The 15303-nt window shown below is 43.3% G+C and overlaps 1 protein-coding gene across 1 annotated transcript in view; it reads right to left on the reverse strand.

Annotated features, from left to right (window-relative positions):
• MUC2 (mucin 2, oligomeric mucus/gel-forming) overlaps positions 1 to 15303 on the reverse strand; it is a 122689-nt gene that overhangs the window by 78147 nt on the left and 29239 nt on the right. Inside the window, exons 19-25 of the mRNA XM_019519988.1 lie at positions 12403 to 12554; positions 11169 to 11307; positions 10449 to 10559; positions 8427 to 8606; positions 3240 to 3479; positions 2220 to 2376; positions 1266 to 1394 (exon numbers count right to left, since the gene is read on the reverse strand). Of these exons, the coding sequence (XP_019375533.1) occupies positions 1266 to 1394; positions 2220 to 2376; positions 3240 to 3479; positions 8427 to 8606; positions 10449 to 10559; positions 11169 to 11307; positions 12403 to 12554 (1108 nt within the window). The remainder of the gene's footprint in view (positions 1 to 1265; positions 1395 to 2219; positions 2377 to 3239; positions 3480 to 8426; positions 8607 to 10448; positions 10560 to 11168; positions 11308 to 12402; positions 12555 to 15303) is intronic.

The following is a 15303-nucleotide window of genomic DNA, read 5'->3' on the forward strand; positions in this document are numbered from 1 at the left end:
TGTCTGCTGCCTCTCCCATTCCCAGCATCCCAGCACTTCGGGTTTTTTTTTTAAAGCCCCTGTATATTTTTACATTTGCCCTTTGCACAGGCATGAAGATGGTATAATATGGCTTAACTTTATGTCATGACAGTAGTGTAATTCAGGGTGAAGTTACATGTTACATTTAGACCATACTAAATGTGTCAAATGTTAAGCAGTGTTAAAGTTAGAATATGCTGTAAGAAGTTACACATTAAGGCTTATCATCATTTCTTGCCTGCACCACTCTGACTTGCCATTGGAGGGCTGTCGAGCAAATGCATAGCTATAAGCCAGGGCACCTGGTCTCTATCCCTGGGACCCATGCGGACCTGTGGTGGGAGGCTTGCAGTGGTGCATTCTGGTGGGATACTGGGGGAATGCAATTTGCTTGTCTTATCTCCATGGGACAGACTGAACTTACTCTAATATGTGCTAGGTAGCACTGCCCAGAGTTAACCCTCACCTGAAGTGGCATAACTTTGAGACACTAAGAAACCACTTAGAACAAATTAATGAGGACACTCACATTTTAAGTGTTCTTACTATGGTCTAAGTGTAACATGTAATTTCACCCTGACTGGAGGAAGGCACATGGGGCAGCAGCCTCAGGCTCTACCTTTTTGGGAGCACAAAAATAGCCACCACCACAGCGAGTGACTTGCAGAAGTCACTGCTACCAGCAATGCAGCAGATGGTCCAGCCGTATGTGCCACTGCTGCCTATGGCACAGAACTGACCTGATCTGCCTGTGTATCATGTATCTAAACCCTGAATAAGAATTCAGAATGAAACATTGGAAAAATCATAAATGCCAGCCTCCAAATATCGTTTAGTGGTTCTTCTTAAGAAGTCACTAATAACCAAAAGGAATGGGCCTGATATTCATTTCCTATTTAGCAATAAAGAAATGCTTTACGATAAGTCTGTCACAGTAGAGTCCACCTGACAAATAAAAACATTAATATTTTAAAAAGAAATAATTCAGTAATAAAAGTTTAATTTACTTTACCATGAAGAGTGTTTGCTTCTCCCTGACATGCTCTTAAAATGGTACTCAGTAGTGAGTATGATCACTATAGTCAACTGATGTCACTAAAGAGTAAATCATCCCCATTTTATTATTCAAAATTAGGGCCTTAGAAATGTTCAGCCAATCAATTTGATAAGCAAGCCCATCATTTGGTACTTTAAACCCCCCCAAAAACCTTTATTAAAATACAAAACAGCGGAGAGTTGCTTACCTTCCAGCAATGGTACTGAGAAGTTGCTACTGGGATTAGTAATAATCTTGCAGGTCTTAATTTCACGGCCACAAGGCTCATAGTGCCATCTACACTCATTACGAGCATTGTAGTAATCACAAAATATTGCTGATAGAGAAAACAGATATCAATGAAACCTATAGTTGCCAGGTGAGGATCCCATTTCCATCCCCAGTGAGAACAGCCAAAGGATTACATGGTGCATTGCTATAATTCTCTTTGACACTAGGATCTAGACTTTCTTTCAACTCAACTTCAGCACAGACCACATGAAAGCCTTCAGGGTGAAATAAATTACTGAAATCACAAAACTATGAAGAGTCAATAGTGATTTGAATTTGGGCTATCTGTTGAAATACTGCAAAAATGTTGGCCTTCTCTGGATATTTGAAAACTATTTAAAGGCTATTAAGTTCAAGTCAGTTTGACTTGCATCTAGAGTCATATACAGCAGGTCAAAATAGAGTCTCTAGTTTATAGGGGGAAATGAAGCACAATTTGCTTTAGTAAGATACATTACTGACTGAACAAGAAATTTTTGTGCTAACTATTCAAGATCACAACTCAGAATTGCTGTCTCTCTAGCAGTTTCAAAATTTTAATTCCCCCCACCCCTCAACCCAGTCAGAACAAAACAAACCTTTCTTAAATTTTCCATCAGCACGTGCATGCTCCAGCAGACCCAATTAATTGAGTCTGCTCCGACACGTGCTAATTAGCATGTGTCAGAGCAGGCATTAGGCACGTGCATAGGTGCCTGTTGTTTCCATTCTGTACTGAGATCTTGAGCCGTGTCACTGTAAATGCTTTCAGTGCTACAGTATACAACCCTGTGCTAGGACACTTGTGCAGTGATTGAAACCTCTATGACAGCATTCTAAGTATAGTCACCGTCAGTAACATTACTCTCAGAAATATTTAAAGATTACTCACGGCATATATCAGGAGTTCTCCAGAAGACACATGCCATAGCTTTAATACACGCTTGAGCATAGGCAGCAACTGCGGAACAAAAGCATTCACAGTCTCCACCGCTGTCACAGGAGCAGGCATCATGAACACAAGCTTCATAGAATGGAGCTGGGTCCACCTGGGAAGAAACAGTGCCCAGTTAGCATCATAATTATGTTTTCAGCTTGGAATCTCAGAAATCTTCTAGGCTAGAAGCTGCTTACTGCATGTGATTTGGTAATAGTTTTGCTTTGGAGTAATTTCTTAGGAAGCCCATGAGTAGAGGGAAGGAATTACTCTCACAGTGAAGGAAATGGACACTTTAGTCCAATGTATGAAAATATAACAAATCTTCAAATGAACTATTGCAAGAAGTTGTAGACACCTGAACACCTAAACTTGAATTGCAGATTCTATAATCAACATTTTTTAAAATTATAACGCCTTAAGTTTTATCTACTTTCTCATTAAAAACATGATTGCAGCACATTTTTCTGCCAGCTAGCTACCAACAGGAACGAAGCTACATTGGCTGCCTGAGTAATTTTACAATAACCAAGAATAGGGGACCGACAACTTCTTTAATGCATGTCAGCTGCTCCGGGGTAATTTCTCATGTGCACTTGCTTACCCTATTATAGATGGCAGTTTAGTGCTCCATGCAAAAAGATGAAAGTTACAATGCTTTAGTTTCTTATTGTGGTGTAATAGTGGAGACATAGAAAGTTACCACAGAGTTGCCTCACCTATGGTAAAAACTTTGCCTGTTGGTATCCTAAGGCAGGTCTGTACAGCCCATGCCCAAGCCTATGCTGCCACAGCTTCACTGTGATTGATACTCAAGCTAAGCAAGCTTGGAAATGTCTGTTTGTGATGCCATCACACCTCCAGTGGCAGTATAGGCATAGCCTGGGACTATCCTGATTGTATCTTCCTACAGTTTTGCACAACTAGCCTCCTCTGGACCACCTACCCAGGCAACAGTTCACTTGCACTGTTTACCTTGTGGTGACACGTTTTGAAGGTATCACTCTTGATAAGCTCACATTTGAGCTTTGCCCACGCATGTCGATGAGCATCCACATCACAGGGTTGGATCTCTGCTGTCACATCAGGGCACCTGGGGTCATGTTTCCAAGAATTCCCAAACTCCAGAGGTTGGTTTACAAGCAGCCTGCTCCTTGTTGTGAAGTCATTGTTGGAGTTGTCATCAAAGTTACCACACAGACCACAGACTTTGCCCTGAAAAGGAGATGAAGTTTGTTTTCAAAACACATTGTCATATTTCAAGTTTAACCTGGCATGTGAGCATGGATTCCTAATGAAGTGGGCACATGTACACGAGGTGCTTAACTGGGCAGTAGTATAGTTTACTGTGAAGTAAGCATGTGTGTCTATATGTACACATGCTTATTATGCACTAAACCTTGCTAATCACAAGTAAATTTTCTACCTGCAAATGCAAGTAGCAAATTTACTTTTGATTAGTAACATCACAATAGCGCTCATGTAGACTCCTGATGGAGAGCAAATCTGCTTCTGATCAGCCGTCCACCAGGGGGTAGGAGATTTCTCCCTGCCCCCGGGAACTGCCTGCTGCCAGGGAGGGCTCCACCACAGGAGTCTGGGTGGGGACTGTGCCCCCCTGCCCCAGCAGCAGGAAACTCTAAGCCCCCTGTTCTGAAATCATGATCAGGGAGCAGGGGGTTGCAAGACCCTTATCACCCAGCACCAGCTCCATGACCATGAAAAAAGTACTGGGAGATAAGGGTATCCCATCACTGGCCCCACAGTACAGGGCAGGCACTGGGAGCTCCCTGCTGATGGGGGCTGAGGAGCCTGTTCCCCACCCAGCTCTGAGCTGGGGAACTTGTCCCCTGCTCAGCTCTGCAAGCATGGAGCTGGGGTTGGGGGGGAGAAGAAGGGAGGGGCAAGCTGGGGAGCTTGCTCCCCTCCAGCTTCACACTGTGCAGCTGAGCAGGGAACAAGTTCCCCAGCCTGTTCCCCTGTGTTTTGCACTGATGGAGCTGAGCAGGGAACAAGCTGCCCAACATGTCCCCTACTCAGCTCTGTGCTCATGGAGCTGAGTAGGGAACAAGCTTCCCAGCCTCCACCCGGTTTGGAGGGTTGGGGCTGGGAACTCCCCTGGTGAGAGGCAGGTCCCAGCTCTGTCCCCCAATGTGTGTGTGTGTGTTTATTTATGTTTCATTTGCAATGAACCAAACAGTGGCTACAATTTTCAGTCCTGTACAGTGACAAACAAGAAGCTTTTTGATTATTGCTCTCATAAATGAAAATCAGATACCTAAATCTTGTCCCTGGAACATTGAGATATTATTTGCATAGGTTTATTTCTAATGAGTGTTGGTCTTGATGACCAGACTTATTATCTTGAAGGTATATTTCAACATTGCAAAGTATTTCTTGTAAGACATTGACTAAAACTTGATTTTGGGGGTCTCAAGAGATTTTTGTTAGTTGACACCCATCTAGTCAGAATGCAATAAAAAACATAGGGTACAGACACATGTACATTTGGATCCATTTCAGAAGGGGAATGCTTCAAAACAAGCTGGGAATGATGCAAACAGGGGCAGATCCAGGGGGAGGGGGGTGCAGTTGCATTCCCCTTTGGTTCCTGCTCCACCCAAAGTTTAAAACCAACTGCTTGGCAGTGGCAGCAGCATTTCTAATGAGGCAGCAGTGAGAGCATCAACTGAATTAATGGTTCCTTCTAAACTCTTCATTCTACTGGTACTAGTAAAGACCCTTTCTCCTATTTAACAGTCTTGATGTTCCACTACTCAAGTCAGCCTTTCTTCTGCAATCTCTTAGCTGCTCCTGGTAATGAAGCTCCTATTGCACAGCCCTGCAGAATGTTTTTAACTCATTGCAATGAAGTTATATTTGTTATTGCTTCAATGTGGAACTAAACAATATAGCCCTAACACCCTCCCATACAAATAAAGCTTCTAGTTTCTAGTTTCTTCTTTTCTTGGAGAAAGATATGGACTGTGTTACATGGGATGATGCACCACACCACCTGCGTACCCCTTTTCAAAATTGTAGAGCTGCTCATAGATTCAAATGCAAAAGCTGCTTCAACTTCAACAGTTGACTGCTTCAACTTCAATGTTAAAGTTGGAGTCATTTTGATTTGTTTGTATCATTCCCAACTCATCCATATATAACAATAGGAGACAGAATCAAAAGGCTTGCTAAAGTTAAGTTATATCACATCTACTACTTTCCCACTATCCACAGAGCCTGTCACCTTATCATAGAAGGCAAGCAGGTTGGTCAGGCATCATTTGGTCTGGATGAATCCATGCTGACTGTTCTTGATAAACTTTTTCTCCTCCAGATGTTAGAAATATACTCCTTGATGACCTGCTCCATAATCTATCTTAGCATTAAGGTCAAACTGACTGGTCCTGGATCCTCCTCCTTTTTTAAAGATGGGCACTATATTTGCCATTTTACAGTCATCTGGGACTTCATGTATCCTCCACAAATTCTCAAAGATGTTTGCCAATGACTCTTAAAATATCTCAATAGAAGCATAACAGGGCTACTCCATGCCCTGGGGAGTGACAACATGCAGACCAGCACTGACTGCTGTACAGCCAATGGTGGTGGCACTGCCAGCTGCGCTGGTGGCTATGTATGCATGTCCTGCCTCCAAAGGCAATGCCTGAGTCTCCTTGCCCAGTTGCACACCCCTCAGTTTTGCTACTGTACTTCAGGCAATTCCTTCAGCATCTTAGCATGCGTGCCGTCTAGCTCTGCTGACTTCAAAACATCCAGCTTCACTAAAGATGGAAATAGACATCACTTTTTGTCACATTTGTGCCATCATAAAAATGTTTATGGTGGCAAACAAGCTAAGTGAACAGATGTCTATATCCCTTTGCATACTACATATGTGGCCATTATGAAGTTGGTATCAATTTGTGCTGCTCTTTAGCTGTGGATGTCTATTTACTTTATTGCATGGGGATTTTTGAAGCCTGAAGCTACCCGTGCTCCCCAGCCATCCCAGCCAAGTGCACCAGGGGCTTGTGGGACTTTGATACTGTGCACCCTGGGGAATTCCTGCACAGAATCAGGTCCCCCAAGCCCTGGAGGTACCTGCCTAGCTTTCCCAATTTACCAAAATGGAACCCAGAAATCTCAGGGGTACATCTTGGTAAGCAGAGAAACCCCAACTCTCCCTATTTACCAAGATGCATCCCAGACATCCAAGGGGCATGACTTGGTAAGTGGGGAACGCCAGACAGGCACTTCCAGGGCGAGAGGGATTTGATCCTATGTGGGAATTTCCAGGGTGCACAGGTTCATCATGCCCCACAGGAATGTCACCCATTGTCTCGTAGCAACAGCAGGTGGGATAATAGGTGATGTGTGTTTCACCCACTCAGGCAGATCAGCTGTACTGGGACGCATCCCAGCACAGGTAATCCACTTCATTTAATGATGTCTGTTTATACCCTAAGCAATCCTGAACCTGTTCTTTCACTACTCTACGCTTAGTAACTCATCCCCTGTTTTGCTGCCAACTGTACTTGTCATCTGGTAGCCAATCTTATTTGTAAAGACTTAAGTAAAAAAACAGGCATTAAAAACTTCACCCTTCTCTGCATTATCCATTACTGGATTGCCCTCTGTATTCAGTAAGGGACCTATATTTTCTTTAGTCTTCATCTCACTTCTGATATACTTGTAGATATTTTTTATTCCCTTTTATACCCCTTGCTAGTTGCATCTCAAATTGTGTCTTAGCATTCCTGATTTTTCTCCCTGCATGCTCATCCAATGCTCCTATTCACTTCTCTGGTAATAAGAAGTTTCCACTTTTTCTATGAATCTTTTTTTGAGTTTCAGCTCATTATGAAGTTCACTTTTTAGCCAGGCTAGCCTCCTGCTACACCCCCTATTCTTTCTTTGTATTGGGATAGTTTGCTTCGGCACTCTTAACAAGGCTTTCTTAAAGTACAACCAGCTCTCTTGGACTACGTTTTCCCCTCAGACTTGCCTCCCAGTGAATCCTGCCTAACAGTTCTCCAAGTCTTCTTTCCTGAAGTTTCAGTGTCTATTTTACTTTTCCTCTTTCGTTCTTTCCTTAGGGTCTTGAACGGTATATGTAGTCCAACCCCCTGCATGAAAGCAGGATCAGATGTTTTTCTACCCCACTTCCTAAAATCCCAAATGCGGGAGATCCTACAGTGTCCCTTAGTAGCATGTGGTAGTGTTTCACTGCTCCAATAGTTAGGAAAATTGTCTATCTCCATCATACATCTTTTTTGCTGAAATGATTTCTTTTTGTCCTTTTTTAAGTGTCCTGGGTAATACTGAACACAACCTTCTTTATAACATTTTCTTACTTATTAGAAAACTGTTGCACCTAAGGCCATGGGAAGATGAAATAACTGGCATGTGTGCAAGACACCTTAAAGCAGGCAAATGCTTTTGCACCACTTTAATGGTGCTGGTGTTTGCACACGTCAGTGGCGTATTGTGAATTAACTCCAGCCACTGTAGGAAATTCGTCAGTGTAATGTGCCTTAAATTACTTGGAGTGCAGCAAACTGAAACTCCTCTGAGTGCCCCTACAGCCACAGAACAAAGCACCGGGCTCCGTGCAGCTCAGGGCCTCTGCAGGAAGCCCTGCAGCAGCCCAGGAAGGCAGGCTCCAACCAAAAAAAGCAACAAGCCTGATTTCTCCTCCCACCCCTCAAATGGAGCCTGCCTTCATAAATGAGTTGCATGGGGGCCCAGTACTTCCTTCTGTGGCTGCAGTGCTCCCCTGGGACCGCCCAAGCCGGGTGCTGTGGGCAGGTGCCACCTCGGGGGGGGAGCCACTGCTGCTGCAGAGGGAAGCACCAGTCCCCTCCACCCCTGCAACCCAGGGACCGCTCCCCCCACCAGCAGCTTGCCCTCCCCTCCCTGCTGCCAGGTATGTCAATGTGTGCATGATACAGGGGTTTAAATGGCCCTAAATTGAAGCAGTGTTTTTAAAAACCCACCACTTCAATTTGGGGCCCCCATTTCATCTACACACATCCTAAGGCCCTTTGTGGATCTGAACCTTAAGCTTTGTGGATCCAGAAAAGTAACAAAGTAACTGTTCATTTTTGTTATAATAGTGTGCCGTAATCATTATACTATATTTTAGCAAGGGTCACTTACCATATAATTAGGGGTCAGATTGATGAAAACAGTAGTCTTCTTATCCCAGATAACCATCAAACCATTGCTGGCCTCAATAACAAGATACAGACCCACTTTCCGAGTCCAATAATCCACATGCTCACCATGATCTTTTTTAATTGTATAAAGTTCCTTGTCCTGCAACTTTAGTTCAGTCCTCTGAAAAATAAAAAGGACAAGTTTGCAATAGCACTGGTTATTATAGATTCAGAGATGTTTGGGTCAGAAGGGACCTCAGTAGATCATCAAGTCCACCCCCCTGCCATGAGCAGGAAAGAGCAGTGCGGTTATATGACCCCAACCAGGCGCATGTCCAGCCTCCTCTTAAAGACCCCCAAGGTAGGGGAGAGCACCACCTCCCTTGGAAGCCCATTCCAGATTCTGGCAAGCCATACCATAAAGAAGTTCTTCATGATGTCTAACCTAAATCTGCTCTCCCTCAATTTGTGGCCATTGTTCCTAGTTACTCCAGGGGGTGCCCTAGTAAATAGAGCATCTCCTATTCCTTGCTGTACCTTCCCTCCTCTCCCAATGAATTTGTAGGCAGCCACAAGATCACCTCTCAGCCTTCTCTTGCAGAGGCTGAAGAGATCCAGGTCCCTCAGTCTCTCCTCATATGGCTTTGTCTGCAAGCCCGTAACCATACAAGTGGTCCTCCTCTGAACCCTCTCGAGGTTGTCCACATCCCTCTTGAAGTGTGGCACCCAAAACTGGACGCAGTACTCCAACTGTGGCCTGGCCAATGCCGCATAGAGGGGAACTATCACCTCCCTGGACCTGTTCGTTATGCACCTGCTAATGCATGATAAAGTGTGGTTAGGCTTGTTGAACACTTCATCACTTGACAACTCATGTTCATCTTAGTCTCAACAACTCCCTTTCCGCTGCTGCTGTGCTGTTGAGAAGGTCCTCCCCCAGCCTGTAGGTGTGTTGGTGATTCCTTCTCCCTGGGTGTAGCACTTTGTACTTGTCTTTGTTGAACTGCATCCTATTCTGTTCTGCCCACTTTTCCAATGTGTCCAGATTCACCTGGATTCGTTCCCTATCCTGTAGTATGTTAACTTTATCCCATAATTTGGTATCATCTGCAAATTTGGACAGAGTGCCTTCCACGCCCTCATCCAAGTCACTGATGAAGACATTGAACAGCACAGGTCCAAGGACTGAGCCTGGGACTCCACTGCCCACATATTTCCAGGTCGATATCGACCCAACCCATAATATCTCATAACAACACAAGACATTAGAGAAGGGAAGGTGATGGACTTTGGAACAATGAAAACCCCCTGAGCTGACTTCAAAAATCAACATAGCTCCATTGACCTTAATGGAGCCGCAACAAGTTCCAGTAACTGATTCTAACCCATTTCACTGTGGGCTTCAGATTTCACTTGCCTTAAGGAACTAGATGTTCATTTACTTGTTAGATTTATATGCTGCCCTTCCCAAAAAGGCTCAGGGAAGTTTTCAGTAAAAGAGAAAAAAAATTATAGAAACAAAATAAATATTAATATAAGAAAACCTCCACTTAGAAAAGAAAAAAGAACAACAAATTCAGGAGCAAACCACTCCACTTCACCCACTCCTGCTCCCCTGTCTCAGACCAAGCTGAATATCCGGCCCTGCCCAACCCAACTTTGGTTCCCAACCCGTATTCAATAAAAACAACTATTTCCCTGAAACTGTATTCCCCACAAACTGTTTCCTAACATCCCACTCTCCTGCCTCACTCTGGGTAATCTCCCCCACCCTTATTTTTCCTTCCAAACTAAAATTCCTCCCTCAAAAGGGGGACCCAGGCTGTCTCCAAATCCCATTCATTGTCCCCTTCCCAACAAGAAAAAACATGTTGAATTAAAGGAAAAAACAAAATAAAAAAATAGATCCCTTTATCCCCACTTGGTCCCCTCTGAAGGGTAATGTCAAAGGATTCCTCCACATATGCATGGCAGTTTTGATTAGCCGCCTACTGGGTATGATTTCACCCTTGTCAATACTCACCCCTAAAAATATTTTAATAGCCTTTGAGCAGGTGACTCCTGTGGTTCCACAAGGGACATTTTCTGTAAGGATACTAAATGAAGCACTGGAATTTTTTTCACCACAATAATCCTATTAAAAGTAGAAGCATACAATATAAATAAATAAAAGGAATCGTATTCTTTATTTTTTCTTATTTTAACCTAAAAATATTTTAAACTTATTCACTTAATGTGTGCATTACTGCTAATTAGACAAATGTTGCTAGATGGCTAATTTCTGTATCTACATTATCAATATATGCATATCTATCCATTTATCTATATTAAATTTGTTTGCCAAATACTAGAAATAAGTAGAACTATTCAATGAAAAAATGACGTACATTCCAAAATGAATATATTCATTTTTGGAATATACAGAATCAGCCACTTGTTTTGGAACAATATTGATTAGCCAACAGTTCTCATTCCCCAGTTAGCCAATTTTCATAAAATCTGCAGTTCCCTCATCAGCTGAGATTTTCACTCAGCAAGCTGAGGAAACCCCATTTGCTTAATCACGCATCCCAGATCTTCTGCAAGCATGGAATTTAGCTCAGTAGAAGCCTATGAATTGAGACCTCAGAGAAAGAGGATGTGAGGGAGGTAAGCTTAGAACCAAATTGATCAATCTTTTAAAAGTAGTTAAAGGCTCTATAGCAACTTTTCACTTTTGTTTCCTTCTCCCACTGGACCTTACCTGAACAGCCACATATTCACAGTTTCCATCAAAATCATACTGTTTTCCATCAAAGGTAATATAATGGCCACTTCCATATATACTGCAAGTCCCAAAGCAATTACCCATAGTGCAGTCCCAATGTCCTTTCTGGCAGGTACTAGGGGTAGAGTAAAAGATTTTATGTTTCAGATCTCGTCCTTATATATATTGTTTGAAAAGGTGAGGACAAAGCATGGCAGTAGCATAACTAGGGCGGGAAAAGGAGAACATATGTCCCAGACATTGACTATGAGGGGGCACCAGGACCCCCACCACCAACAACACCAGCAGTCTTTGCAGTGGCAGGGAGGCTCCTTTAACTAGCCATAGGAGCTGGGTAATGCAGCACCACACTAAGCTATGTAACTATGGGAGGACGGGGGTGAGTGGGGTGAGCAGACTGGTGCCCCCCCACCAGGTACTCAATGAGTGTGGTACACCACTGAACCATGCAATTCCCTGACCCATATGGAGTCTATAACATGTATTATAAGCACCTCTCTGTTGTAGGGCACTACAAATCATTCTCTCCTCACCAGTCATGATGTGGGACTAGTGCGCTAAAAATTAAGTCCGTGATTAAGTTTATAGTATAGCTATTAGCTTTACTTAGCTTGCTGTTGGTTCTGCTATCAGTCTTACCCCCAGAATGACACTTTTATTCAATAAATGGTGCCTACTGTAAAGAGATGCTGCAGTGGGGTAGCCGAGTGGGGTGGCAGAGCATCTTTTTATCACTCCAGAAGCAAGGGTTTGAGATTTCTTTTGGACTTACGCCAAAGGCTGCTCCTACTACAAATGGGTGCCTAGTCATTTGCAGTGAGAAGTGTCAAAGGTGGCCAGATGTGATGTTAGCCGTTGGGTATAAAACATGATGAGTCCTGATTACATTAGCTCGTTAAGCAGTTAGGTTCAAGATGTGCAAAGTTAGTGATTCTGAGTAAAGTTATAGTGATTCCTCTTAAAATGCCCTACTTTTGTCCAAGATGAACAAAGACTATTACCTCAATATTTATGGTATTAGCTAAGTTTTCACAAAAGGAATCTTTCAGTTAACCTTCACAGTCACAGGGCAACCAGAATAGACCTGAGAATTAAAGCTTGTGTATCTACATGCTGCTCATAAGAGCAGTTCTTATATCCTAACATTATCCTTTGTTCACCACAAGAAAAATAATACGTTAGGAGAGACTGAAAGATCACAACATCTTACCAGGTGTTGCAATTCACTGTTATGTTTGTTCCAGAAGAATATAATTTATCATTATGAATACATGGACAATCCTTCTCTTGAACACATTTCCCTCTGCCATCATCAAGCAGTCCAAGAGGACATACGCAACCTGAGAGGCACTCCAGCTGGAACTAAGGAAAATAAATACAAATTTTCATTTATATTACTTTTATGAATTCTCTACTTTACCTTTTCTTCTGCAAACACTCATCCCAGAAACTGCATTTAATTTCTAATCCAGTCATTTACATAGGGACATAAAACTGTCATGTTCTCCAAGGCCACTGAATCCAGTCCTCTGAATATAGGCAAGTATTTGTCCAAAGAGTCTGAAAAATCATCCACTCCAACTGCTTTCATGCACCAGAGGCACAAAGCAACCCATGAACAGCTAAAAATCCTATAATATACCACAGGTAAAGAGCAGGAGAGATAAGGGCACAACCACTACCCTCTTTTCCCCCACTGCCTTCAGCCTGTCAGTCCTCATCTTACCAAAGAAGTTCTTAGGATTAGTCTTCATAACATTTCTGCTGTTCCAGTCCACAAGGTTATCTAATTTTTCCTACATGATTATAAGAAGCATTGGTACTACTCAGCACCTTCCCATGTTGGTACTACTCAGTAGGGCTGTGTGAAGCTTTGATCCCTGACTCGATTCGGTGGAGATTTGGCCTGATTGGGTGGCCGAATCTCTGAATCTGAATCAGATCAAGAGACCCTTTAATCTCTCTGAATTGAATCGGAACTCTCTGAATCGATTTGGAGAGATTCAGAAAGATTTGACAATTTGGACACAGACACAGCTTTAAATATTTTTTCTACATACCTCTAGGTAGCAGATGGCTCATGAATCCTGTGATGCTGGGGCGCATGGAGTGTCCCACAGAAGTGCGAGGGGGCTCCCCAGAGCACTCGGCAGCAGACCCAGAAGTGGACCAGAAGCACTTCTGTCCACTTCCAGGTCCACTGGGGAGCGTGCAGGGCCTCCCCCAACCCCCATGGCTTGGTTACTGGTGCCTCCTGGATCTGGGGGGGCACCCAGGGTCCCCCCATAGCTGATCTCTGAGCTGGGGGCTGTGGGGGGGCAGGGGAGGGGCTGCGCTTTTGGTGGCGGACCTGGAAGCGGACCAGAAATACTTCCAGTCTACTTCCAGGTTTGCCACTGAGCATGTGGGGGGCTGCCCTGCACTCCTGTGAGATGATCCACCATTCACGAGCTATGGTACCTTGACTTATGTCGAAAAAACATTTAAAACTGTGTCTGTGCCCAAATAGCTGATTCTCTGAATCAAGCATTGAATCTTCAATTTCTGCTGAATCGAATTGGGACAGTGATACAAATCAACGAGTTGAATCAATGTCCCCAATTTGGGCCAAATCCAAATCAAATACAGCCCGTTTCGCACACCCATACTACCCAGCAGCTTTGTCATCTTCAAATTCCATCAGCACACATCTAGTTCCTATACTAAGGTTGTTAATGAAAACGTTAAACAGGTAGATCCTAAGACCATAACTTGAGAATCAGTGTGATTAGACTCTCTCCAAACTGACCACTCTTCTTTTAATATAACTTACTATAGTCTCCCTTTTAGCCAACTCTTTATCCCCTTTATGTTTATAGTATTAATCCCCATCTTCTTCAGTTCAAATAATAATTTCCCTTCCAGAGATTCTCCTTAATCTAAATAGAATAGATTCACTGAATTGCCCTGTTATTCTATGATAGAATATGAAATTGATCTGATGTGATCTTTCTTGAAAAAAACTTCATGTTGCCTTTTGTCTGTTTCTCTGTTTTCCTCCATATCCTCGATTATTCACAGGTTCATAAAAGTTGGGGCTGGAAGGGACCTCACAAGATCATCAGGTCCAGCCCCCCGCTCTTAGGCACAACAAAATGCTAAGGTCAGATAACCCCAGAGAGGTGTGCATCCAGTCATCTTTTGAAGATCTCCAGACCAACTCTGGGAGGAGGCTATTCCAGACTTCGGATACTCAAACTGTAAAGAAGTTTTTCCTTATATGCAATCTGAAGTGATCTTCTAGTAGTTTTATGTCCATTATTCCTTGTCTTCTCCTGGGGTGCCTCAGTGAACAGATGTTCTGCCAGCCCCTGATGTTCATCCCTTATATACTTATAGGCTGCCACCAAGTCCCCCCCTAACTCTTCTCCTCTCCAGGTTGAACAGTCACATGTCCTTCAGCTTCTCCTCATATAGCCTGCTCTCCAGACTTCTAATCATTTGTGTGGCCCTCCTTTGGACTCTTCTAAGCTTCTCCACATCCTTTTTGAAGTGTGGCGCCCAAAACTGGATGCAGTACTCCAGTTGCAACCTCACCAATGCTGAGTAGAGCAGGAGGATGACATCTTTAGTCTTGATGCATGCCAGTGTATTGTTCTCTCTGCTGGCTATAGCACTGCACTGGTATCTCATGTTCATTCAGTGGTCTATCATGACCCCTAAGTCTCTTTCAGCTGTGGTGCTAGCTAGTGTGGCACTGCCAAGCCTGTAAATATATTGCAGATTATTTCTCCCCAGATGGAGCACTTTACATTTCTTAGTGTTAAACATCATCAGGTTTTGACCTGCCCTCCTTACAAGCCTGTCCAGGTCAGCCTGTATCCTCAGCCTTTCTTCCAGCATGACCACACTCCCCCATAACTTGGTGTCATCAGCAAACTTGGCCAGTATGCTTTTCACACCCATATCCAAATCACTGATGAATATGTTGAAAAGCACTGGTCTGAGTACTGAACCCTAGGAGCCTTTCCCTCCATTACTCTTGTAGGACTTTGCATAATAGCACAGTTGAACAAAGACCTGAAATTGTCTGCATTCTATTTTTTTTTTTTTTTTTTTGAAAATAGGTATT

This window comes from Gavialis gangeticus, unplaced genomic scaffold, assembly GCF_001723915.1.
Source record: "Gavialis gangeticus isolate Ggan-Ray unplaced genomic scaffold, GavGan_comp1, whole genome shotgun sequence".
Lineage (NCBI taxonomy): Eukaryota > Metazoa > Chordata > Crocodylia > Gavialidae > Gavialis > Gavialis gangeticus.